This window comes from Podarcis cretensis (assembly GCF_951804945.1).
Source record: "Podarcis cretensis genome assembly, chromosome: 5".
NCBI lineage: Eukaryota > Metazoa > Chordata > Lepidosauria > Squamata > Lacertidae > Podarcis > Podarcis cretensis.
The window spans coordinates 77557015-77583993 of record NC_137174.1 but is presented as its reverse complement, the minus strand read 5'-3'; the positions used below and the strand labels follow the sequence as shown (position 1 = coordinate 77583993).

At 44.0% G+C, this 26979-nt stretch overlaps 1 protein-coding gene across 6 annotated transcripts in view; it reads left to right on the top strand.

Annotated features, from left to right (window-relative positions):
* Positions 1–25864, top strand: part of LOC307216981 (glutathione hydrolase-like YwrD proenzyme) — a 28485-nt gene extending 2621 nt beyond the window's left edge. Inside the window, exons 2-13 of one of the 6 annotated variants that reach the window (XM_079977905.1) lie at positions 11–116; positions 1109–1206; positions 2441–2594; positions 7281–7434; positions 7933–8139; positions 14576–14758; positions 18373–18460; positions 19415–19586; positions 21478–21640; positions 22673–22843; positions 23987–24071; positions 24814–25864. In XM_079977905.1, the coding sequence (XP_079834031.1) occupies positions 11–116; positions 1109–1206; positions 2441–2594; positions 7281–7434; positions 7933–8139; positions 14576–14758; positions 18373–18460; positions 19415–19586; positions 21478–21640; positions 22673–22843; positions 23987–24071; positions 24814–25052 (1820 nt within the window). In that variant the 3' untranslated portion in view covers positions 25053–25864. Of the gene's footprint in view, positions 1–10; positions 1207–2440; positions 2595–7280; positions 7435–7932; positions 8140–14575; positions 14759–18372; positions 18461–19414; positions 19587–21477; positions 21641–22672; positions 22844–23986; positions 24072–24813 lie in introns of all 6 variants that reach the window. The other 5 variants (XM_079977906.1, XM_079977910.1, XM_079977909.1 and 2 more) reach the window with 5 other exon arrangements.
* Positions 25865–26979: the final 1115 nt, after the last annotated feature.

The following is a 26979-nucleotide window of genomic DNA, read 5'->3' as shown; positions in this document are numbered from 1 at the left end:
TTCTCTTTAGGTAATAATGTGCATTACGTCACTTCAAAATGTGTTCAACCCTCCGCACTGTGTTTGGCAGCCCCTCCTTATTCTGCTGAGTGGGACTGTGGACCTCTGCCCCCAAGGTCCTGTCCATATGGCACCACTGATACCTTCCTTGTCCTGAAATGAAGGATTTTTGGAGTGGTGGGGGTTGCAATTGCTTCTCAACAAGTACCTGCACCTTTCTGCTGGATCCCTGTGATTACCTGAAAGAAAGGCACTTTGGATACACACATTATTACAGAACAAGTGGGGCCTGCTCTAACAAACTGTTGCAATGAGAATTGTTATTATTATTATTATTTGCATAGAATCAGAATTGTAGAAGTGTAGAGTTAGAAGGGACCATGAGGGTCATCTAAGTTAACCCCCTGGAATACAGAAATATTTTACCCAACATGGGGCTCAAAACCCTGACCCTGAGATTAAGAGTCTCATCCTGTACCCACTGAGCTTTCCCTCTGCATGGACAGATGTGCTGCACTATATCAAGCAACAGAACCACAATCTGAGCCTTTGGATCAGCACATATAAGCAACTGTGTTTGCACTGTGTTACTGCTAAAGCCCAATTTTGGTAGACGGAACACAGCATTCCCGTACAGTATTCAGAATTCTCAGGTTTGAATAAGAAGCCATCAGGATGGCTTTGAATCTGACACAGCCTTACTTCGGTTGGTGAAAATTGTGTGTGTGAAATTGTGGATCAAGTTTGTTCCTCAACTTGAATTTTGAACCTGGGGGGGAAATTACACTCATTTAATTAACAGTTGTATTATTGTTGAATTCAAAGGAATTTGGGAGTAAGAATGATATTGCTTGGGGAGTTCCACTTCACTTGCCAAATGAAAACAAGGGATTTACATAAAATATGGTAACATGATGTAACGTCAGTATATATAAGTGTAAGCTATACTGGACACAACAAGTTGAGTTATGGAGAACTCTGTGAAGTTTTATATGGGTCCATTTGCATCCATTTGATTTTGGGGTTCGCATTTATTTTTGAACGTTAGTTCAGGTTTTCCTTTTAATACCCATTTCTTTTTGTGTGTGTTGTATGTTCTTCCGAAAAGGATGCCACATCTTAATTTCTGTTCTCGGAGGTCCCCAGTGGTTTGCAGTAGTGCTTGCGTTGCATCAAGCCAGCCTCTCGCAACAAATATAGGCCTCGGTAATTAGTTCCGCTGTTATTTTAATGGGTGTGTCAGGGGCTCAGGAGCAGAGGCACAGGGGAGAGAGGAAATGGAGAGCGAAGGGGAAGAATCTGAGGGCAGCGTAGGGGAGTATGAGAGTGGCACGAGAGATTCCATGAGCTTCTCCAGCGAATCAGAAGATTCCCAGAGGGGGGCGCCGAGGGCCAGGGCAAAGGGGGTCCCAGGGGGGATGCACCAGAAGCAAGGGGCCAGCGGGGACTCCCAAAGCAGCAGCGGGAGATCAGGACCAGCTCCCCCACCAGAGCGTAGTGGGGGGGAAGAGTCCCATGTATCAGGGCCAGCGTCTCCTCCAGCAGGGAGAGAAGATGAATCAGGGCTGGCCACGCCTCCATCGCAGAGTGAGGGAACGGAGGGGAAGTCAGGTCCAGCTAGCCTCCCCGAAGGGGGAAGCAGTGACAGGAGCAGTGTAACGGTCAGGAGAAAGGTTGCCGGCTGGGCGCGCGCGCCAAGTTTGAATGTACAGGCGCGCGGGACAGCAGAAAACCCGGATTGGGAACCAGGTCCTAAAGCCCGCCGGAGGCAGGGGGAAGTCTCAGGGGACTCAGCGTCAGAAGAGTCTAGAAAGGGCAAGACCCCAGCGGACAGGCGGACCCAGAGGAGGAAAGAGCAAAGGAAGAGGTGGAGCAAGGCTAGAGTCTTAAACTGGTGTCTGGGGGGAGGAGATTCAGACGGAGCTTCAGCGGTCTAGAGTTTGAGACGTAGAGCTGCGCGCCGCGGCTTTGAAATCGAAACTGAACTTCAATAAAGACTTTTGTATATAACAACGAACTGGCGTTGGTCCTTTGTGAGCTGGGACCTCGGGCAGCTCTGACAGGGTGAAATGTTGGTTTTTCCTTCGTGGGTTGTATCTGACATTCAGTGGGTTGGCTCCAGACTTAAGTCAGTGCCTCTTTAGACCCCTGTGACTAATCCGGGGTGCAGCGCTATACTGAAGATCTCCTGGCTGAGGTTTCCACAATTTAGGAAGTGTAACTCACTCGCGCTTCCTCTCTTCTGACATACAAAACCATTCTCAAATCATTTCAATTACAGCTGAAAATCAGCATTCCCATATCTTTCTTTAATTCTTAGGATCCTGTGGTTCTAACACTTCCTAAAGTGGCACTCCCTGATTTGGTTTGCATGTCGCTATTAGTTTAGAGTTGTTGTTGTTGGTTGCTGTTCTTTTTAATGAGCGTATCTCTGTTGCAGATATCTTAAAGAATGGTGGCAATGCTGCAGATGCTGCTGTAGCAGTAGCAGCTGCTTTAAATGTTACTGAACCATGCAGTACCGGCATAGGTGGAGACTGCTTCTGCCTCTATTATGACGCAAGCACAAAACAGGTCCATGGTCTCAATGGAAGGTAAGTACCAGAGAGAGAGAGCACACATGAGCAGTTGTTGTATTCTGCTATGTACTAGCTCAGAGAGTTGTTGTATTCTGTTATGTATTAGAAAATATAGTTGTATTCAGTTACATGCTGGGGTAAGCTGTGCATCTAGGATTTCTCTCTTTGTAATTTCTGCTCCCCCACCCACACTCCAAAACCACCTTTTTGCTGCTGGTTTGAGAGCAGGGACCAAGAAATGAGAGGATTAAGGCTGGATCTAGACGCATCAAAAAAACATTTCAGGAAAACATGTTATAAACTCATAATTGCCAAAAGATGGAACTCCACAGCGCCATCTGGTGTCAACAGTGTTATGACATACAGTATTTAAAACGCTTAACACCCCCCCCCCAATGTAGCTGAGTCCTAAGACAGTGGTGGCGAATCTATGGCATGTGTGCCAGAGAGGGCACTCAGAGCCCTCTCTCTGGGCATGCAGGGCTGTCGCTTCTGTGCCGGGGGTAGGGGAGGAGGAGGAGAGGAGGGCTCATGCGTCCTGTGTGGGGATGCAGGGGGACGCATACCCCTAAACATTTTGTGAATTTAACGGGAGAAGAAATTCACTATATTTATTTTTCCCCTGGTGGTGATTTTCTTGAGTCAAAACGAGAGTATCCCTAAACATTTATTTTTTTTTAAAGCACTGAGTTATACCATAAAATTATATATCAATAGAAAGATAATTTAATGAAGAATGTAATGCAACAACTTTTTTGAAGGATTATTTATTACAACATCAGTCATAAAGAAGAAGTGTGAAACACACAGAAAACAATGAGATATACAGGTAAAATTGCTGTGTTGGCACTTTGTGATAAAGAAGTGGGTTTTGGGTTGCAGTTTGGGCACTCGGTCTCTAAAAGGTACACCATCACTGTCCTAAGAAAACTCCTCTGTCAATGGCAGCCAGGTTGTTGAGTGAAGAGATGCCACTTCCTTTTCTGACATCATACATTTTATTGTAGGTGATACTACTACAGGAAACAGAATGCTAGACTAGGGCTGCAGTCCTATGTACTCTTTCCTGGGGTTAAGTCCCACTGAAGTAGGATAGTTGGCCAGCCAAGATTATGTGACTTGCTTCATGGCACACAATGAATTCAAAGCACAGGTCTGAATCCAGGTTTTCCGGACTGAAGCTCAACCTTCTATCTGCTGGATCACACTGGCAACGATGGGAAGCTTGGGAAGGGGAGTGGCTGGAAACTCTGGCAAATGGAGGGTCATTAAAGCGCAGCAAACCAGCTTGTTGCCACTAGCTCGACTGCTGGAAAATAAGCAGATACAGATTACTTGGACAGAATTTCTCAATGGAATTCCACGTATATAACGGGGCTCAGTTTAGTGGTTTTGTTCAGGCTTGCCACACTTATCACGAGCCTGTTTGCAATGTATACAAATGGTGTTTGTCCAGTTTTAGTGTGTGCCTTCAGGCTTGTGTGCATAATGTCACTTTGTTTTTAAGCTGAACTTGATAATGATTTTGTGCAAACATCCTGGTGGACGGAGTGTCTGCCGTTCTGGTTTCATATGGGGAAGACTTTCATTTCAACCAGGAGGTCAGAATCCAGCTTTGCACCTCATTTCCTTTTCGTTCTGTTCTGATTTTCCTACATTCATATGCTATTCAACTTTTCGCCGCTGCAGAGGAATAGCTGTCCTTTAGGTCTAAGTTGAATATTAATAGGAAGATGCTATAAAAGGATAGCATCAGGTCCAGGTGCTCTTCAGTTCCTGTTGCTGTAGTCCAAGGGCAGAGAGCAGGACATGCTGAAATTCCTCTGATTATTTTTTTCCTCCCAGGAGCCTTTCACAAAGAAACAGGAAACTCCTTAGAGCAACATTGCACTAAGTGGCGCATGCATGTGGGGAACAAGGTCAACTTGTGCAGCAAGACTTTTCCACCCTCTTGTCCCCCGTTGTTGTTGTTGTTTAGTCGTTTAGTCATGTCCGACTCTTCGTGACCCCATGGACCAGAGCACGCCAGGCACTCCTGTCTTCCACTGCCTCCCGCAGCTTGGTCAGACTCATGTTTGTAGCTTCGAGAACACTGTCCAACCATCTCGTCCTCTGTCGTCCCCTTCTCCTTGTGCCCTCCATCTTTCCCAGCATCAGGGTCTTTTCCAGGGAGTCTTCTCTTCTCATGAGGTGGCCAAAGTATTGTCCCCCACACGACCCCTAAACCTGTTCTGGAGGTTCCCTCAAACTCGCAGAGTAGATTTAGGCGGTGCAGGGAGAAGTCTTGTTGTGTGAGTTGACCTCATTTTGCAAATGCAATAACTTAGTTGACTCCCACCCTTGGTTTGTGTGCTGTGACAGTTTCTGTATTAAGCCATGTTTCAAATATGAGTGTGCCTCCCTCCTGCCGCACAGGCCCCATGCAAATTCTCCCTCCTCCCACAGCACTCATGCACCTCAAACAAGCCATAGTATGGCTTGTCATGTTGTCCGAACCCAGACCATGGCTTGTTTGTTTCAACTGAACCTTCAACTGAAGGTTCGTTTCTTGGTTTATTTCTGGTTTATGGCTCATGATTTGTTTGTGCAACAAGCCGTATTGTGGCTTTTTTAATGTATACAGGAGCCATAAGGTGGGGCAGTGAAGGGCTGAGAAGCCTTGTGGGGATCTGTGCATCAGGGACAGACACATTTTCTATTAAAAGCTCATACATTCTCTTCCTCTCTGCTAGCTGGAGTGTGTGTGTGTATGTGTATTGCTTTCTTCAAGCTTCTCATTCAAACACATGGGAGAGATTTCCCACTTATCAGCAAACTGCCTTCTATCAGCCATCGAAACTGGGCTATGTGCCTAACACAGGAATAGTCAGCCAATAGCCACAGTTGCCAGATCAAAGGACTACGGTGACAGAAGATACTACCGTTGGCAGAGTGTTCCCTTTTGAGTAGCTTTTAAAGCAGGTCAGCTTGAGGGCTGTATTCTGTCTTGACCAACCTTCTGGGAGCCTCATGCAAGTGCTGGGAATACACATTGCACTTTAACTCACATGCATACTGTCAGAGCTGCCCCTAGGTCCCAGCTCACAGAGGACCAACGCGAGGCTGTCGTTATGTACAAAAGTCTTTATTGAGGTTCAGTTTAAATTTCCAAGCCGCAGCGCGCAGCTCTACGTCTTAACCCTAGACCGGCGAAGTACCGTCTGAGTCTCCTCCCCTATGACACCAGTTTAAGATCCTAGCTCTGCTCCACCTTTTACGCTGCTCTCTCCTCCTCTGGGTCCTCCTGCCCGCTGGGGCATTGCCCTTTCCGACGCTGAGTCGCTTAGCTCCTCCACCTCCCTCCGGCGGGCTTTAGGACCCGGTTCCCAATCCTCATTCTCTGCTGTCCCGCGCTCCTGTACATTTGAACTTGCCTCTCGCGCCAACCCAGTGACCTTCCTCCTGACCGTTACACTACTTCTGTCACTGCTTCCCTCTTCCGGTACACTGGCCGGATCTGACCTCCCCTCCGTTGTCTGACTCTCTGATGGAGGCGTGGTCAGCCCTGCCTTATCTTCTCTCCCTGGTGGGGAATGCACTGGCCCCGATCCTTGGGACTCTTCCCCCCCACTCTGCTCTGGTGGGGAAGCTGGTCCTGATTTCCAACTACTGCTCTGGGAGTCCCCGCTGCCCCCTTGCTCCTGGGACGTTCCCCTTGGGAACCCCCTACCCCTGGCCACTGGCGCCCCCTTCTGTGAATCTTCCGATTCGCTGGAGAGGCTCATGGAATCCCTCGGTCCACTGTCCTCTTCTCCTACGCTCCCCTCGGATTCTTCCCCTTCGCTCTCCATCTCCTCTCTTCCCTGTGCCTCTGCTCCTGAACCCCTGACACATACATAAGTAAATACCGTTTCTCCCCCAGCAATTAGGTTTTGGGGGGAAGTCGTTTCGTTTCATCCTCAAGTCTTATTTCATAGGGAAGGGGTGATCTTCCTGGAGACTGTAGCTGCGGAAGGGAGACTTAACCACCCACAACAATGAGGCATGGGGAGGCAGCCGCCCATCGGAGCCAATAGATTTGTTTTCAGGCAACAGGGCATTCGGGGACTTGGTGGGGCATTGTTGGCAGCGTGAGTAATATGGAGAGGATTACCTTTTCCCCCTTCCAGCTGTGACACACACTCTGAAAATGCCTCCATGTGCTTGAAAATATCTATTGGCTCCAGCCAAAGACTTCTTTTTTCCAAGTCAAGAGGGGAAACTGGGAGGTCCCAGGGGCAATGTCTGGCCCACAGGCTGGCAGTTCCTGACCCGTATATTACTGGTACAGAAGCTCTTTGAGGGTTTGGACCTAACAATTCTAGTTCGTAGGGTTAAGAGCATCGTATGGGTTAAGAACAGCTGTTTCTGTGTTGCTGAATTAATGTAATATTTTGAGAATAGAGGTTTGATACAGACCATTTTAAGAAGAGCGATTGGTTGGTGTATCTAATAAGAGTTTCTGGAAATAAAGATGGCAGAATTTCAGCCTTTGATGAATCATTTCTGTGAAAATGACATGGAAAATGTTCAACATTATTTCAGGTTGTTGCCAGGAGCAACTGTAGCACCATCATCAAACTTTCTTTTTTTAATAAGGTCAAATGGATGCTCTTTTATCCCTTTTATCTTTTCAGTATGCTTGTAATTCGGTTTCCATGTGGATCTCTGTTTGCTTTGCAGCGGTCGGTCTCCGCAGGCCCTGACCCTTGAGCTGCTAAAAGATCACGGTTTCAGCGAGGCAAATCGTCCCCCTCCACTACATGCACACAATGTCACCGTACCTGGTGCGGCAGCTGGCTGGTGTGATGCTGTTGCTCTGCATGGAAGCAAAAAGGTGAACCCCAAATAAACATGCAGATTCAGGAATATAGCATAACCAAAACTGTTTCTTTTTGGCAGATTTTTTGTTCTTTTAAAGCAACTATATTTTGCACTTTTTAAAAATAATAATAATAATCTGAATTTGCTAATTTAGTTTATTATGCACAATTTCTTCCACTCCTTCCAGATGTACGGTAATGCAAGGAGAAATACAGGCCACGGAATCTCCTCCCCCATCACTAGAAATGTTACCCCACCTGACTTCTGAGATTTCGCCAGATTATCAGCTTATTTTCAAGTGTATATTCACAGTCATAGAGACCTGGGAGTGTTTTGTTCACTTAAAATTTTCTCCCACTTTACTATTTATCAATAGTCTATTGAACAGCTTTGTTTATAGGGTTAATTTTTGTAAAGAGGAGGGCCTTGGGAATGCTTTTAATCAGACACACGTACATTTCAAATGTTGCATCTAGATGGAAAAGTAATTGCGCGATCTTTCCCGGTCCAGCTTTCCATGCAGCAAATTCTGCAGCCAGCTATAGACCTGGCTGAGAAGGGCTTTCCAGTCTCAGAGATTGCTTCTTACTGCTGGAAAAAAAATGCTCATGCTCTTCAGGCACCTGGCAACCCACACGGAAAGGACCTGCTGATTGATGGCCAAGCACCTGATCACGGACAAGTCTTCTGCAATCCCTTTTTGGCAGACACTTTTAAGGTGAGCTGAACTGTCTTGAGCCCAGTGTCCTCAGCTCAGAACTATGGCTGCAATCAAACAGCAGGTTATTTAGTTTTCCCAACATTTCCCCAGCCGTTCATTTCTGCATTATATTTGAGCTTTCGCATGGTGTAAAATCTGCTTATAGAAATACAGCGGAATGTAGCACAAATTCAGTGTTCATTTTCATGTTATTTGCTTCCAGAAAAAGATCTGTTCACAAATGACATGGAAACGAGTTCCAAACCAGACCTATGTTCCACTATATTTCCAGAAGTCGTTTTTAACGTCGTGCAGAAACTCAAATATAATGCAGAAATTAACAGGTAGGGAAATGTCAGGAAAATGGAATAAAGTGCTGTGTACATGTAGCCTGAGTGCCATAATCGCAGAAATCCTGGCAGCAACCAATGCAATGGCAGCAGCCCATTTTTACAGCTGCTGCAATCTCAGGAATCGCTTTCAGGTGACTCTGCTTGCATCCATGGATGAGATGGGATGTGTATTGCTGCACTTCCTGCAAATGTGTTCTAAGGCAATACCAGGTGCCATGCAGTGTGGAAACTTCTGCTGTCAATGCTGGCTGGCTGATACAGTGGTACCTCGGGTTACATACGCTTCAGGTTACAGACTCCGCTAACCCAGAAATAGTACCTCAGGTTAAGAACTTTGCTTCAGGATGAGAACAGTAATTGTGTTACAGCGGTGCGGCGGCAGCAGGAGGCCCCATTAGCTAAAATGGTGCTTCAGGTTAAGAACAGTTTCAGGTTAAGAACGGACCTCTGGAACGAATTAAGTACTTAACCCGAGGTACCACTGTATTACGATACTATACTGGCAACCCTTTGCGAGTGTGGAAGTGCTGGTGGATGAACTCTTGGTGCCTGAACTATTTCTTGGTCAATCTCTTGAGAGATTTCAGGGCTCACGAAGAAGCTTTTCTTCAAAGCTCTTCTAGAACAGTGATTTCCAAACTGCCTCCTCCCCACCCCAGATCTTTTGAAAAGTGCCAAGAGTCTTGGCAGATTACTTAATGATTTTCTGCCTCTTGTGATGTGCTTTGCTAGGTGCTGTATGAATTCTAATTGTATCTTTACTCTTTCTTCTATTTCACATATACTGTGTTTTACTGTATGGCAATTTGAATTCCATATAATTCAGTGTGGTGTAGAGGGAATAAAGCTGTTTGGTGTCATGGAACTTAAGCCTACAAGGTGCACTGCCTCAAATCTCAGTATTTTAAGTGCACGATTGGTTCAAAAAAGGAGGAGAGAATCAAGGGTCAAACTAGGTGTTGTACCAAATGCATCTACTGATTGATTGTAAAAACAAAAACAAAAAACACACCTAAAAGTGGTTTATAATTAGAAAACACTACATATATATATATATATATATATATATAGGATTGGCGCAGAGGGGCCAGTTTTATTGGGACTGCAACACACAAGGTGAGATTCAACCCTTTCTTCCCCAACCATGATTTTTGATTTTAAGGGAAAAACCACCCCACCCACGCTGCTATTAGCCTTAGAAAGAAAGCTGTAGCTGACACTGGTGGGGCCAGAAGGGGTAAGAGCAGTAAGGGGGTGAGGGAAAGACTAAATTGAGACCCTTCTGTGGTCTCAATTAAATTGATGTTTAATTCTCCCTTCCTCATACCTTGCATCCCCAATAAGAATCAGTCTCTTCTGACACCTATTACTATTTTTCTTTTTAAATCCTAATGTGATAGCTCAGTTGCTAGAGCACGATGCTCTTCATCTCAGGGTTGTGGGTTCGAGGACAAAAGAATTCCTGCATTGCGGGGGGTTGGACTAGATGACCCTCGTGGTCCCTTCCAACTGTACGTTTCTATGATTCTATACAATCTTTCTAGTGATGCATTTTGTGTTGTGTCTTCTTTGACCATTTGTTTCTGCCCTGGTGCAGGTACGGTAATTGACTCATATCCTTTTCTTGCTCTGATCTTGAAGGGATGTTGGGAGCATGCCATCTAGGAAGTGGTATTTTGCTGACATGTTGAACAGAGAAAGGATCAGATCAGGGCAGTACTCGTTGCGGAGTTAGACCCCATACTCCTTCCCTTGCCCCCTTCTCCATCTGTGCTTTTAGAGAGGAAGTGAGACGTGTTGTCCATGGGAATGATGAAGGCTGGTATTTATCATAAGAGAAATGTTTCACGCTATGCAAGGAAGTTAGTGGGGAATGACAGTAATGTACATCAAATTTAATTTTATTTCCGCTGCAATTGAATTTGCTTCCAGGTTAACTTGGTTTCCACTAAGCATAAGAGATTTGGAGGCTGTATCTGAATATTCTTCAGCAACATCTCCCTTTCTCATTTTTTCTGAAATGTCAGTATGCTGCAGGCTAACAAATACTGCCTCTTAACCTTACTGAGGAGCTAATGTAAGGCTGAGAAGCTGCTCAGAGTCCAATCTCATAGAAATCAGTAAACAGAACACTATAGGCTGAGAAGATGGATTCAAACTAATCCCTTGCCATGCTTAATTCCCTTCCATTGTTCAACTTGGATTAATGTAACGCATTTAACCTATACTTCATAACCAATTTGGGTTGTTTCCTCCACCCACAATATATTCATTTCCCTATGCTCAAGAGTTGTGGATAACATTTATCCACAGTTTTAAAACATGCAAATATAATTTAATATACGATTAACATATGCACAGACCATGGGTTGCAGGTATGTTTGGTCTTCTCAAAACTGTTCACTCCTTCGAAAGACAGTCCCCTCTGTCTTTCTGTATCTCTTGATGCCATTGGCTGAGCTGCTTTGATGTCGCCTTGGGCTTTCACTGATGATAGCAAATGGCCCCAGTAGTTCTTATTGACCTAGCTGCTGTGATGGCATGGAGAACTGGGAGGGATCTGGGTCAGGTAGCTGAATGCAAAGGGGAAATGAAAAGATCTTAGCATTTAAATTCTGCGTTCAGCAAATTTAAACCACATATGGGCCTTGAATTATATGTTCTTGGTACAAATATTCCAGTTCATTGCAGAGCCTTACAGTGAACAGAGTCACCCAGCAGGTAGATGAAATCTTATGCTCAATAAAAACTCAAATCCCACAGATGTATGACCCTAAAACAGCGAATGTGTGAAGAGAATTGACATAGATCCAAAGAGCATGTCCAGTGAGATTTCTTTTTTCGGGGGGGGGGGGGATATTTTCTCTTTGAACAGAATTCCATGTTACAATCTCCTTTGGAAACTAAATGTGAACTAGAAGTTCAACATTGCTGTTGCCATGGCAAATGATTTGTGAGCTTCTTGTTTGCCGGCCATAGCCTTGGTCACATTTGCTTAGATCGATGTGTGCGGTGAATCCCAACACTTGATACTGCTTGAATTCAGAATTGCTATTCACTCACAAAAGGATGAAAGCTGTGAACAGTGAGCAACCTGGTATAAAACCCTGTTTTCATCTGAAAAAGTCAGCTGTCCCCTAAGGGAGTCCAGGCCTCCATCCCTGTTTTTGAATATCTCCGAGGTCGATTTTGGATCTCTTACAGAGAACTGTATAGAAATGATGAAATTAGCCTCTGTTGGATACACTTCACATGAGATAATTTCCTCCCAAATGAAGCTGAGAGTACACAAACTGTGCATTGTGATGTGTGTCGAACATATTGTCTATGCGTGCTGAAATAGATAATTATACAAAGCAGTCTGCAGAGAACTCTTTGTTTCCAGCCAATAACTTCAGGTATTTCTGTTTCACTAGGGGGTGTTGTGTGCGTAAACAACAATGTCTTAGGCATCTACTTTCTGTCGCAGGAGGTGATGTTTCAAAAGTGCAGCAGGGAATACAGTGCATTTCTCTGCTACATAAGCAATGTTGTTGTTGTTGTTGGGAATTTTGGAAACCACGACTCTTGAGTACAACGAAAGACAAACATCTAACATGATAATAGGTGCACAAATGACACATAAACAACAAAGGATATATGCCTTTCAAGAGTCAGTGCGTTAGATGAGAGAGATCCCTCTCCTACAGGGTTTATCTCACTTGAGGAATGAGCCTTTCTTGACCTGCCGATTTCATCTGTTAATATTTAACAAATTGGTGCCAGGTGGTAACCTGGTACGTAGAGGATGGTACACAATTTGCTTAAACACGGGGAATGACACATGCCCTTTTGTCTTGTTGGTGCCTGGTACCAACAATTTAATATCCCCTTTGAATGACTGGCGTTGAAGTTGCTCTTCTTTGAAATCGCGTCAGGAGTGACAGGCAGTTTCCTTTTGTGTACATAAGTGCCTAATTGTGCTCTCTTTACTTCTGAAGCTACTCATTTACTGTGCATGCTATAATTTTAAAGCGACAGCTCACCCTTGCTTTCTACATACACCCTTCAAACAAATATAAAAATGCTGTAATATTTAATAAAGTTGCTACATTTTACCGCCACATGAAAGGACGGTTCTGGAATAGTTGGTCTTGCCAGCTATGGCTTGGGCCACCAAACGTTCAGAGCACAATGGGCAGCATTCATTTAATGCAGCCCATCTGCACAAAGACTTCGCCCTTCTCCTCTGCCATGTGCCCTGTGCCCCTCCAAATTGTGGGGGTGGGTGGGCAGGAACAGCTTGTGGGAGGGAGAATGGGGGTCAGGGTTGTTCTGTCTGGCAGTCTGCAACGCTTGTGCTGATGGAACTTCCATAATAACATGACATTGAATTCCACCCTGCGATACCACTTTTGTAGTTATGGCTTCTCCCAAAGATTTCTGGAAGTTGTTAAGGGTGCTGAGAGTTGTTTGGAGACCCCTATTTCCCTCACAGAGCTTCTATTCTCGGTTCCCAGGGTTCCCTGGGAAGAGGGGTAGATTGGTAAACAACTCTGAGAATTGTAGCTCCATGGTGTGCAAATTGCTTAACCCTGAGGGCCCTCTGGTCCAGTCCCCTACAATGCAGGAATATACTTGCAGTCTGTGAGTGTAATGTGCAGCTGATGTGTGTTACAAGTGACCAAGGCTTTGCCGAGACAGTCATGGCACCCTTTTTGAACATCTCATCATTTTGGTATCCATAGTTATTTCAGCGCCTAACTGAAACAGTCCATGTGTGTGTGCGCGCACACACACACACACACACACACACACACAATGCACAAGGATCGAGAAAAATGATTTCTCCCTCCTTTCCACTATCAGGATTACTAATTCCCGCTTCCATCTACATAGATTCTTGTTTAGTCATTGCCCTCTTTTAATGAAAGCCATTGATTTTTCAGAAAACACTCTTGAAATAATTATGATACCAATACCACCACCGTTAACATCTTGCTGTCTTTTGCCAAAAGATTACAAAGGACTGCATAAGCAATATTTTGAGGCATATTTATTCCTCTGCTTATTTCTACATTGCTTTAAAAAAAACCTGGCTACTAGCCATGAAGGCTGTGCTCTACCTCTACAACTGGATGCAATGATGCTTCTGAATGACAGTGGCTGGAAGCCCTGGGAGGGGAGAGGGCTCTTGCCCTCATGTTCTGTTGTCCTGGTTTCTCTCGGGCATCTGGTTGACCACTGTGAGAACAGGATTCTGGACTAGATGGGCACTTGGCCTATCCAGCAGGCTACTCTTATGTTCTTAACTACCAAAGCTTTCCATTCAGTTACTTAATTTCTCAAATTATTTGTGGATTTAAGCCTTGACTATTTTGTGTGTTTTTTGTTTATATATATATATATATATATATATACATATATATATATATTAGTTTTTCAACATATCATTTTCAACAGTAATTAAACATACTTTCATTTTTTTGACTTCCATCAATCACATCTGAAAATTTTCCAATCTATTCACTAAATATACATTTCTTACTTCCACAATTACGTTTAATTTATAACTAATATCTCTATTCTTTCTCTACTTTGCAATGCTTCATACATTTCTCCTTACAAAACTTCTTGTAGTCCTACTAGCGTAATTTGTTGATTACAGTTGCTCTTCAAATAGTTTGTATATTTCTTCCAATCTACTGTAAATCTCTGGTCCCGCAGGTTTCAAATCCTTCCTGTCGTTTTATCTAATTCTGCACAGTCCATTAATTTTGTCTGCCATTCTTCTTTCGTCAGAATTTTTTCTTAGCCTCGACTATTTTGATTAACCTCCGCTACTGAACTGTGACCTAAGATGATGTTCAGGTCTGTAGTGCGTTCCTTCAGCAAACCAGACACCTGAGAGCCAAATTACCCAGCTAATAAGCAGCAAATGTCACAGTGCAACTAATGTAAATTTTATCTTTGTTCATGTTTCCTGGTTTATATATACACTCATAGACACCCCGTCCCTGCTCTGCCCTCCACCCAGGCAAGCAAGCATCACTGTCAGAATCCAAGATCACATTGCATAGTATTTCTGCCCCCACCAAAAACACACTTTTCTTTTTTTGCAGTTTCCAATCCAGATTATTTTCTTCTTCCAGGAGTTGGCAGAACTTGGCAAACGAGGCTTCTATGAAGGCCGTGTGGCCAAAGCTGTTGTGGATGTTATTCAGAGCAATGGTGGAGTGATGGATTTGGAGGACCTGAAAAGCCACGCCACTCAAGAAGTCAAACCTATTGTCACAAATTACAAGGTAAGGCGGCGATTGCAATGTTCCAAAATGAATGGAGTTTGTGGAATTAATCACGTGCAACTGGAGCACAGTCTCATGAGTCCCTAACAGAGATATTGGTAAAACTTGGATACACGGTACCTAGATACAGAGAGCTCAGAGCCTCTGAGGTTTGTAATGCTCTCTTCAGTGTGATAATTAGGAACTCTGAATTCTTCTCCGAGTTTCAATCTGAACCATAGAAGTATTCCTGTCTTGCTGTCCAACCTCACACTGGAAATGGCCATCTTAAAACACACACACACCTTGCTTGAGCCTAAGTCTCCTTATTTAAAAAAAGAATCAGGTTCCATTAGCCTTCATAACAAAGCATCCCATAACTAGGGAACAATGGCTGAGAAGCCTCTGTTCCATTCCCCGGTGCCTCTGAAAGAACCTTTTAACAAGCTTTGAGCCTTTGATATCTAATGCTTATATTAAAAATTGGACACATGTCCAGCTGCACAGCTGAATTCTTCCAGTAATGGAAGAATTGGGAGTATCCACTACAATGGTGGTCCAGCTTTTGCATTCTCTGTCCCTCCCACAGAATTTTCTGTGAACGGGAATGCCTTTTCACTCAATGTGTTTCTCTTTATACTTCAAAGCGGTACTTTCCAGTGGCACAGCCAAGGCTGGAAAGAAAATGGGGTTTCCTTGCCAGCTCATTCTTGGGATTTCCCCCCTCCCCTTTGTTTTGTAGCCTCTGTTTTTCATCCTGTAATTTTCATACGGTAATAAAATTGCCTGGCGGACTCTTACCTTCCTCCCAGACCCACCCATACCATGAATACAGGCTCTCAAAACTGAACTTGGCTGTGGTTGTTTCCTTTGAAAATAATGGGAAATACATTGAGGGGTGTCCAGTTTTTTTGAGGGAATGTGTGCAGAGAGCGAGAGAGAAGAGGTCAAATGAAGTGTTTGTGAGAGGTGGACTTAAACACTAATTTGTGCCTCTAACATATTGGGCTCATGATTGAAGTATCTGATGAGGTGGTTACTTTCTTTATGTGTACCCTCAACAAATTCAATTTAAGTGCCGTATAATCTGGTGGCATACCATGTGAATTTTGCCCCTCTTTTTTCTAGTCAGTAGGTAATATGAAAGCACCTAGGGCTTGTTGACTGAATCACAGGTCTATTAAAATTCATGGTACTTCCCAGAGAGCTAGGTCTCTGAAATTTGGTTCATACAGACAACCTGTTTACTTCACTTCCATCTCGATTTGCTTATGTGGAGGTTAAACTATGTCCTGTCCTTATTAAGCATTTGTTCTGATTTGTTTTCAGGGAGTTATATGATAAGAATGTTCATCTTGAATACATCTTGATTTGCTTGTCCAGTAGTTATACACCCCCCTGTTAATCATCTGTTCATCTCCTGCTTTTCAGCACATTTCCCCGTCACTTTCCTAACTGCAAAGAGTTCATTTTTAAAAAAGGGGATTTGCTGCTGTGCAAGGGCAACAGATCCACTTAGTTGCACAAACCTAAATTTCCAGTACTTGTGTGAATCCTTACCACAAAATACTGTCTGGGAGTGACCATGGTCCAAGGCACCCCTATTACAAAAAAGAAAGGTTTGGATTATTTTACATTTGTACATCCTAAAATGCTCCCCAATAGGTTTGTAGTAGATGATTGCAATCTAAAACTCCTGTAGTATTCAGAAGCTGGTGTTTAACCCTCTTCAAGCCTCTACCTGGTTGTTAAGAAGACCATCTCTTAACACACAGCACAGGTGAGCGGCGGTATGGAAAGAGAGCATGAATCAAACAAGAGATGTTTGCACATAGACATACATCACTGAGTGGCAAAACCTCTGGAACCCCTTTCTGACTGGGTAGCGGGGAAAGGAGAGAGATTGCAATCCAGCATTTATATAGCCTGGTCAAAGCTCTTCACACTGCAAGTAAAACGTCATAAGGTATGGATACCTGTGTGTCACTCACAAGTGTCAAATAATCTCAGGGCAGTTCTGAGAGTGTCTGTGCCTGAGGAACTTGTGATGCCAGAGTTCCCACATAAGAAAAGGAGAAGCTCAGATACCATCTTATTAGTGAAGGTGTGTCACGTTTTGCACTCGTGCCATTTCAGTACCGCTAATAATAGTACCTTTCTAAGCCCATACTTACTAATAAACCTATTAGTCATGTTGGATGTGTACACACACACACACACACAGAGAGAACAATGAGTAATGTGTTTAAACAAAGAAGCAAAAGTTAAATATACATGAGTTATTTATGTATCTTCACTCAGACCCATAGTCCTTCGAAAATCTTGTGTCATTGCTTTCACTCTAGTTAAGTATTTCTGAAATGTTTTTTGAAATATATATTAGGAATGTAGGAAGCTGCTGTATGCTGAGTCAGGCCATTGATCTGCTTTTGTCAACCCTGACTGGCAGCAGTAGATTTCAGTTCTGGGGCAGGATTTGAACCTGGGTCTCTTCTTCATGCAAAACAGATGCTTGATCATTGAACTATGACTTTCCCCTTATTGTTTCCCACCAGCAAATATACTATGCGTATGGAATGGTCTGCAATTGTTTTTTTAGCTTTAAGAATTGGATGTAGATGAGGGCAGTTGTTATAAGAAAGCATTTGTGTGGTGACGGTATGGGAGCAAATCAAACTTATTTAAAATAGTACACAGTCAAACCTTGGATGTCGAACATAATCCGTTCTGGAAGGCTGTTCAGCTTCCGAAATGTTCGACAACTGGGGCGCGGCTTCTCATTGGTTGCAAGAGCTTCTTGCACTCAAGCGGAAGCCGTGTCAGACGTTCGGTTTCCGAAAAACAGTTGAAAACCGGATCATTTACTTCTGGGTTTTCAGCATGCGGGAGCCAAAACATATGATAACGGAGGCATTCGGGAACCGAGGTTTGAACCACTGGATACTTAAGTGAAGTTGCTTGCCAAATTACAGAAGTCACCTCTGATATATGCTACTGCTTTCACATACATTTAAATCATCCCCCACAAAAAAAAGAATTCTGAGAGCAGTCAATGATCCGTCACAGAGCTACAACTCCCAGCACCCTTGTTGTTGTTGTTTGGTCGTTTGGTCATGTCCGACTCTTCGTGACCCCATGGACCAGAGCACGCCAGGCACTCCTGTCTTCCACTGCCTCCTGCAGTTTGGTCAAACTCATGTTGGTAGCTTCGAGAACACTGTCCAACCATATCATCCTCTGTCGTCCCCTTCTCCTTGTGCCCTCCATCTTTCCCAACATCAGGGTCTTTTCCAGGGAGCCTTCTCTTCTCATGAGGTGGCCAAAGAATTGGAGACTCAGCTTCAGGATCTGTCCTTCCAGTGAGCACTCAGGGCTGATTTCCTTAAGAATGGATAGGTTTGATCTTCTTGCAGTCCATGGGATTCTCAAGAGTCTCCTCCAGCACCATAATTCAAAAGCACTCTTAACAAACTTTAAATGTACGGTGCTTTGAATGTTTTGTGTGTACACAGTCTTGATTCAGCAATGCAGGAAATACTTTTATACTGAAAATCTTGCATGGAAAGTTTTCCTTTTCTTTATTGTTCCCTTGCTGGTGTTCAGTGTGTGAGAAGTGACCACTATTTCTTCTCCAGGGTCTGAATGTATGGGAGATCCCTCCGAATGGGCAAGGAATAACAGCGCTATTAGCTCTGAACATTTTAGAAAATTTCAGCTTGAAAGGTATGACCAGCATCTAAAAAAAAGTCCTATTACTTCTTGGGAAGGGGAAGAAACATTCCAATTGTTTCAGCTTTAGGAGAAGAAAAGCCTCCATTTGAAACTAAAGCTACTGTTAGTCACTGCACTAATTGTTAATTGTTGTTGTTTTTTAAATTGCAGGTGACTTTACCTTTTTTTATGTACCAAAATAAATAACAGGGTAGGAAGTGTGAATGTTTTCTGTTCACTCTGCATCACCTTTTTGTCTCAAGACACTTTTAGCTGAGCAATCCAAACTCTGCAAACTTGTCACACAATAGCCCTCAAACAATTGTTTCCAGTGCATGACCTCTAGCTTGAAGCACTGGCTGCTGGAAGAGTCCCGGGGCCTTGGAAGTGGCATTGCTCAGGAGCACATGAGATGAAACATGTTCAGGTTGCAGAAAGGAGACTGGCTTGGGGATGAAAAGGAGTGGGGGGGGGCAGGGGGAGGGAGGGAGGGCAAGGCAGCGGTTGTGTACACACTCACATTTACTCTGCCCATGACATTTGCCACAATCCACATCTATCCTGCAGTTTCTTGAGGAATACTGCGCTTTGATGTGTTCTATTAGATTTCAAAACCCGCGTGAACAGACAGTGGACGACTTGGAGGCACATCCAGCCAAACTGATATGCACAACAATGTGCAAAGGTGATTAGAAACACAGGTGACAAAATGGCCTCACTGCATTTTAAACCAATAATGTGTACATAGCCAAATGTGGGTGGTGAAGGAGGAAGAGAATAGAGGCAGAAAAGAAGTTATATTTCTCCCTTTGGCTCACTCCACATACTTCAATTTCTCTTAGGCCCCTATATCTAGAACATAATCTGTGAGTGAATTCAGTGCAATTATTACTTGTGTAGTCAATTGTAGTTTTCATGGGTGAGTGATTCTTTTGACCTGATGCTTGTGCTGGTTTACTTTTCTAGAAATGGGCCATAATACTGCTCACTATTTGCACATCCTCATCGAAGCTGTCAAAGTTAGCTTTGCTGATACTTTATGGTTCTGTGCAGATCCTGAAAAGGTAGCTGTACCCACAACAAAGCTCCTTTCCAAACCTTATGCCAGAGACCGTTGGAAGCTGATAGATTTACAGAGGTAAGGGGTCATCTCTTGACTGCTTGTATTTATTTCTTATTGCATTGATCTTCCACCTCCCTCCAAGGCTCTCAAGGTCAGCTACTCAGTGAGGTAACTTCAGCTGAGGGTTGGTGACTGGCCCAGTGTTATCCAGTGAGCTTCATGACTGAGCGGGGATTTGAATGCTGGTCTCCACGGTCAGAATCCGAAGCTCTAACCTGTATACTTCTATAGTGTTCTGATCCTGAAATATGGAACAGTTGTTTTCTTTGGCCTTGGCTTTCTTTCAAAGTACAGTGGTGCCTCGCAAGACGAAATTAATCCGTTCCGCGAGTCTCTTCGTCTTGCGGTTTTTTCGTCTTGCGAAGCACGGCTATTAGCGGCGTAGCGGCTATTAACGGCTTAGCGGCTTTAAGAAAAAGGAAACAAACTCGCAAGAACTCGCAAGACGTTTCGTCTTGCGAAGCAAGCCCATAGGGAAATTCGTCTTGCGGAATGACTCAAAAAACGGAAAACTCTTTCGTCTAGCAAGTTTTTCGTCTTGCGAGGCATTCGTCTTGCGGGGCACCACTGTAGCTGCTGTCTTCTTGAAGTTTACACATCAGATTATAGTCCTCTTTTATTTGCAATGGCCAGGATCCAAAGAGTTAGTTCAGGCATTTGGGCATGCCCAATGACATTTTGGACATTTTTCTTTGAACAGCAAGCTGCAACGCTGCTGTAAATTGGTGAGCCTTCATGCCCACAACACCAAGGTAGAATCTACACACATATAGAAAACGTTCAGAAAATGCTTTTTTTAAAAAAAGCAATTTAAAAAATACATTGAATTTTCAATAAGGCTCACCATTGCCGTCTAGTGTCACATTGTATATTGCACTTAAAACACACTTAAAACGTTTTATTTGCAGCTGTATAGATAAGTCCCGCCATGTCTTCAATCATATACTTAGAAAACAACAAGTCTTGAAAACCCAAGGGACTAAGTACCTAGAGTAGGGCATACCTGATTATATGTATGTGGCATTTTTAAAGTACCCATGTGTGTTAGCCTCCTATTGTGTACTTTAGATAAAAATGTTTGTTTAAATTTGTTGGCAGCGTTGTGTTTGGGTTTCACCTCATAAAATAATGCGGGAACCCCTTATTTGTTCTGGTATTACCTGACCATAAAAAGACTTACAGGCACTGTGCCTTTCCTGTGTCGCTTTTGCCTTATCTTTCTGTGACATGCTATTTGCTGTTTCAGCTGAACATTACCAGGGGGAGGGAGCAGGGAACTTCACTAGGAACTTGATGCAAGGTTGCCTGTGAGTGAAGCTACAGTCTCTATCCTACTAACGTAAAACTCGCATGGTCGCAGGCGTTACTGCATCTGGGCTCATTAAGAAAGTAAGAAGAAGCATCCTCCGTTCTCACAAAGGCCAACCAGATGCTCGAAAGAGAAGCCCACAAACGTGACATGAGCACAACAGGATGTGCACTTTATAAATAAGCACACCTTGTTTAACCCATCTTACAGGCGAACTCCCCACTTGTGGAGGGGTTAATGTTCTGGGCCCCCATATGCATAAGTAAAATTATGTGAAATGGGGAGCACCCTCTAAACATGTCCCCTGTTGCTGTGTCTTCGATCCAAACCAAAATGGAAGCTCTGGGGCCAGCTGGAGGCAGCACAAGGAAATGGCGGCTGCGGCTGCGCTACCCCAGATGTCAGCTGTTAGGTGGGGAGGCTGAGCAACTGAAGCAAAGCCCTGCTGCTCCTTCAGTCTTTTTGGGGCTTCCTCCACCCTCACTGACATCCTCTTTGGGCTCTGGGGAGGGTCTTCTCAGAAAAAAACCCTATCAGATATTTGGGTTTGTGACTGTTTTTTTCTGTGTGAAGTTATTGAGTTGTTGTTTCCTTCAGGGCAACTGCCAAATATAATCAAGGAAATCCTTTCCCGGTTGGAAGTGACACTGTTTACTTCACAGTGGTGGATACCCAAGGCAATGCGTGCTCTTTCATTAACAGCAACTATATGGGATTTGGCACAGGGCTGGTACCAGATGGCTGTGGATTTACATTACAAGTGAGAAAATACTTTCAAGCGTGTGTGCATGCGTGTACACACGTGTGGAGAGTGGGAATGGAAAGATCTGTCACTTTTGCTTCTCCCCTAATACCATGCACTTTGTATGTAATTTTTACTAATACACATTTGCCCCTGATGCAGTGGTACCTCGGGTTACGAACTTAATTCGTTCTGGAAGTCCGTTCTTAACCCGAAGCGTTCTTAACCCGAGGCGCACATTGCCTACACTGGCCTCCCACGGGCCTGGAAGCAGATTGCGTTCGTATTCCAGGGCAAAGTTCGCAACCCGGGACAGCTACTTCCGGGTTTGTGGAGTCCGTAACCCAAAGCGTTTGTAAGCAGGACTGTTCATAACCCGAGGTACCACCGTATATGCATTTTAAATATTGTTTGATTAGAGAGCTGCATTGAAAAATAGGGATGAGTGCAAATATCAAACAATAGCTGTGTTTCGGTTTGCACATTGTTTCAGAAAGTACAAAGTAGCTAGATTCATCTTGAGATAAAAATTGAAATGAATTTCTCCTCCATCCATAGTGGAGAGAGAGAGAAGATTGCTTTAATATTAATTGGCACACAGTGCTATCCAGTATATAATATTGCTATTTCATATCATGGTTGGCTTTAAAATGTTATTTACATTCAATTAAATCAAATCAGATCAGATCTTGTTACAATAAGTAGAATATGGGAAGGGTTGTCCCTACATTAATGGAGGGAGTCGTTTATTTATTTGCTGTGCAGTAGTTTGGGGAGGTATATTTACCTAGGAGGTTACACTAGGGAGGTGGTTCAAAGTTTGGCGATTTTTCACCTTAATTTTAAAACTGTCTATTTGGTATATTTTGCAGTAGTGTCTGCATAATTTGTAACTGGCTGCTATTTTAGCAGTGTATGTAGGTTTATTTTGCTATTGCCTTTATTAACAGCCTTAGGTAATTACATAAATTGTTAGGGAATTGTCCTATTAATGCCCACGGGGCAGTTTTGCCAACCTCTGCCTTTTACTGTATTGTCTTGTTTTTTTAGAACAGAGGAGCCAATTTTTCACTACAGCCTGGTCACCCAAACTGCTTAGCACCTAGGAAGAGGCCATATCACACAATTATACCCGCTCTGGCTACTGATGCTGATTCAGGGGAGCTTCTGTGCTCCTTTGGAGTAATGGGTGGATTCATGCAGCCACAGGGGCATGTTCAGGTGAGCCTCTGCATCTTTCAACTACTTCTTTGTAAGTGTGTCATTTGCAAACCCCACAGAAGATCCCTTGCAGTCCAAATGCAGAATCAATAATTAAGGTGCGTGTTTGCAAACGTTTAGAATTCATGTGTTTGAGGCTGTTTCAGGATTTGCTTGGTGGTTGTTGTTTTTTTACATTGGCTTGCCCGACTGTATGCCTTCCTCTACACCGGGCGCACCTGTCTCACCTCTGAGACCTGTACGTGGGTGTAATGGTTATAAGGGGTTACTTGTGCGTAAGTTGCCATTACTTTCGGCTAGATTGCCTGGCTAACCATGCCTTCAGCTGACAGCCCTTCACTCCGTGGCCATTCAGTCGCTTGCAGAATCCGTCAGTGGGCGTTTCTTGAACCTCTTCCAGCATAGAAGTTGTTTGACGCTAAGTCTCTGCCTACTCTCCCTACGCGGAACTCTTCTGCGCAAGGAATGGGTGGGCAGAGGTGTGCCCGTGCTCTCTCCACTAGTTTTGGGCGAAGAGTCTTGGAGACCCCTCTCCGAATCCTCCATCTCCCTCCCTTCTCTACTGGTGTTGTGCTGAATTCCTTCCCCTCTGCTGGTCCCCTCTCCTGCATCGCTCGGGAGCCTTGCCTCCACCTCTCGCTCCGATGTCAGTTCCCTGACAGTGGGTATGCAGTAATACCTGAATACAGCATATCTGGCATAAAATCCAGTGAACTTCACAATCGACATCCTAGATGAAGTCAGCTGCATGATCTGGGTGTACTCGTGTTTGATTTCATGCAATTGTGCCCTACTGAAACATTATGCCAATGAATGGGCATCTGTCTTGTTGAAGAGGGCAAGTCTTCTGTTGCCGTCTTCCCCCATAATTGGGTATGTGTATCGTCTGATCTAGCTTGCAGTGCTGCTTCAGTACGGTGAAACCATCTTTGTTTTTCATAATGAAGATAAAATATTACTCATCTTCAGTTGCTTTGTCAGTCATGTTGTGATTTCCATCATTTATGTGAGGACATTCAAAAAAACCTATTTTGCCCAGGCTGTTGCTACTCTGTGAATTGATGACTTCCTAAGGATGTATCAAATTTATGTAAGAAGCTTGTCTTTCCTTGTTCATCTTATCCCGTTCTGTACCCCTTCTAGGTACTGCTCAACATGTTGGAATTTGGAATGAATCCACAACAGGCTTTGGATGTGCCTCGTTTTTGTGTCGAATATGACAAAAAGGGTAAGACATGTTTTTAAACACACATAATGAGCATACAGACACCGTACAACCTCATCTTATTTTAATAGCTGTGGGAAATCTTAAAATATGTAGTTCATTAGATGCAGGAAGATACAGGGAAGTGCCTTATTCTGCATTTAGTTTGGTACAAATATGGACAGAGATGCAACAAATAACAAATGTCACACTAAGGTCTTCCTTCCTTTCCTTTCCTTTCCTTTCCTTCCCTTTCCTTTCCTTCCCCTTCCCCTTCCCCTCCCCCTTCCCCTCCCCCTCCCCCTCTCCTCCCTCCCTCCCTCTCCTCCCTCCCTCCCTTCCTCCCTCCCTCCCTCCCTCCCTCCCTCCCTCCCTTTCTTTCTTTCTTTCTTTCTTTCTTTCTTTCTTTCTTTCCCACACATAGATACATTTCTTTTTTTGCATCCTGAGGAAATGGGTTGGAATATTCTTTTTGCCTTTCAAGGGATCATGATTTAGAGCAGGCTTCCTCAAACCTGGTCCTCCGTATGTTTTGAGACTACAATTCCCATCATCCCTGACCACTGGTCCTGCTAGCTAGGGATCATGGGAGTTGTAGGCCAAAAACATCTGGAGGGCTGAGGTTGAGGAAGCCTGATTTAGAGCTGTGAATTAATGCTTTCGTTCAATCCAAGTCTTTTGGGTTGAATGGCATTTATGAAATGGATTGGTATTCCTGCAGTATTGCACGTCCAGTTAAATCCTTGAATGCATTTCTTTTATACAGTGGATGCATGGCTCGTGGCCTTGGAAGATGGCATCCCTCAGCACATCACAGAAGCACTGATAGCCAAGGGTCATAGGGTCATGGCACCCGTAACTGGGCACAACAGGAGCATGTTTGGACGGGGCCAAATTATCACCAAAGGAGACTGGTGGAGGCACTGGAGAATCCTGCCTTCTTCTAGCAATGTATTCTGGGCAGGGTCTGATCCCCGAGCTGATGGCTGTGCATTAGGATATTAGCACGGAAGAAAGAATTGGCTGTGTGGGTTAAAAAAATCAATGTCCAAATCGAAACTCAAATCTGAAAGGGTATAAACAATGACAATATGGGCAAGGGGGAAATGGATCAAAATCTGCTTGAGCCATAGCTTGGTAATAGAGCAAATTCTTTACATGTAGAGAGCCAGTGTGGTGTAGTGGTTAAGAGCGGTAGACTCGTAATCTGGGGAACCGGGTTCGCATCTCCGCTCCTCCACATGCAGCTGCTGGGTGACCTTGGGCCAGTCACACTTCTTTGAAGTCTCTTAGCCCCACTCACCTCACAGAGTGTTTGTTGTGGGGCAGGAAGGGAAAGGAGAATGTTAGCCGCTTTGAGACTCCTTCGGGTAGCGATAAAGCGGGATATCAAATCCAAACTCCTCCTCCTCCTCCTCCTCCTCCTCCTCTTCTTCTTCTTCTCAGGGATAGTCAGAGGCATTTCTACCTGTGACTGTGGAAGAGGGTTCTGCTGCCAATCAAGTTGGATGAAGGGTGGGGGATGTAGCCAAGGTCTGCATTCCCTTATAGGCAGCCTTCCAGGGGAGCTGATTGGCCAGAGGCCAAGGTGCTATGGACGGGACTCCTACAGGTGTCTATATTCCTGCTCTCAGTCACACAGCTCTGCAACCAGGGCTGCTCCTACCATTAGGCAAACAGAGGCAGTCCGATGGTTGGCATGGGTGGCAGTGAATTGCTGACCCCCCCCCCAGCCGTCCCATCACCTGGCTGTGCTGCTGCCTGCCCACCTTCTCCCTAGCTCCAGGAAGGGCCAAAAGATTGTCCTTCCTGCAGAACAAAGCTATGAAAGTACCTGCTCTGACACGGTTTGCTCTGGCAGCTAAAAACGATGCCTAAAATTAGGGCAGAAAGTTTAGTATTATTGTTGTTGTTTTTTTACAATAGTCCCGAGTTTTGCCCTCGTGGCAAGTGTGTAAACTTTTTAATAAAGACAGGAGGAAGGGCAGTCGATACCAACATTATTAACACGGACTGGTAATTTCTTCTCCCGACCTCTTAAACTTTTCTAAATCATGCTTAAAGCTTATATGTATTTCATAGAATCATAGAGGTGGAAGGGACCCCAAGGGTTATCTAGTCCAACCCCCTGCAATGCAGAAATCACAACTAAAGCGTCCATGACAGATAGCCATCCAGCCTCTCCAGTGAAGGACAGTTCACAACCTCCTGAGGGAGTCCATTACACTGTCAAACAGCTCATGCACTTCTATTGCATTTTGATACAATTTTGGTATTGTTGATTATTACATAGCCCTCCTTGTTTTGTTCTGTTTTAACTTAATGAATTTTAATATCTAAGGAACATCCAATCAGTCAAAAAATAATAATAATGAATCCGCTACAAAACCTTTCTGCATTGATTTGCCCATGATTCTTAATGTAACCTTTCTGTTTCATAGCATGTTTTGGCACAATTGTTACTTAATAAAGAACGTTCTATTAATAGTGTTGCGTGTATCTAGTTATTATTGCAATAAGCAGTTTGTTGGCCTTGTGTGGATGACGACAACGGAATGGCTTAACCAGCTTTGTGCAGCCATAGGAGTGTGGGGCCTGAAATTCTCAAGCAGCAGCAACCATCCACAGTAGGAACCTTCCCCCAAACCATAATAATAATATAATTAAGTATTCCCATGTCTGAAGGCACATGGTGCAAAAATTTTGTTGAAACTAAGCAGTGTCAAGATGGGAAATTGCCTGGGAACTTTATGTATGCCCCCTAGAGCTCCACAAAAGGTGAGGTATAAATTTAATAAACTAATGGACAGAGAAATTATCTGCCTTTTGTGAACAGCACCAGTAGGGTTAAAATCCAGTTTTATTTATTTTTGAAATCAACAACTGTGGGCTGCTTTTGAGGAAGCTGAAGCTGGGAGGGAACCTTTCAAAT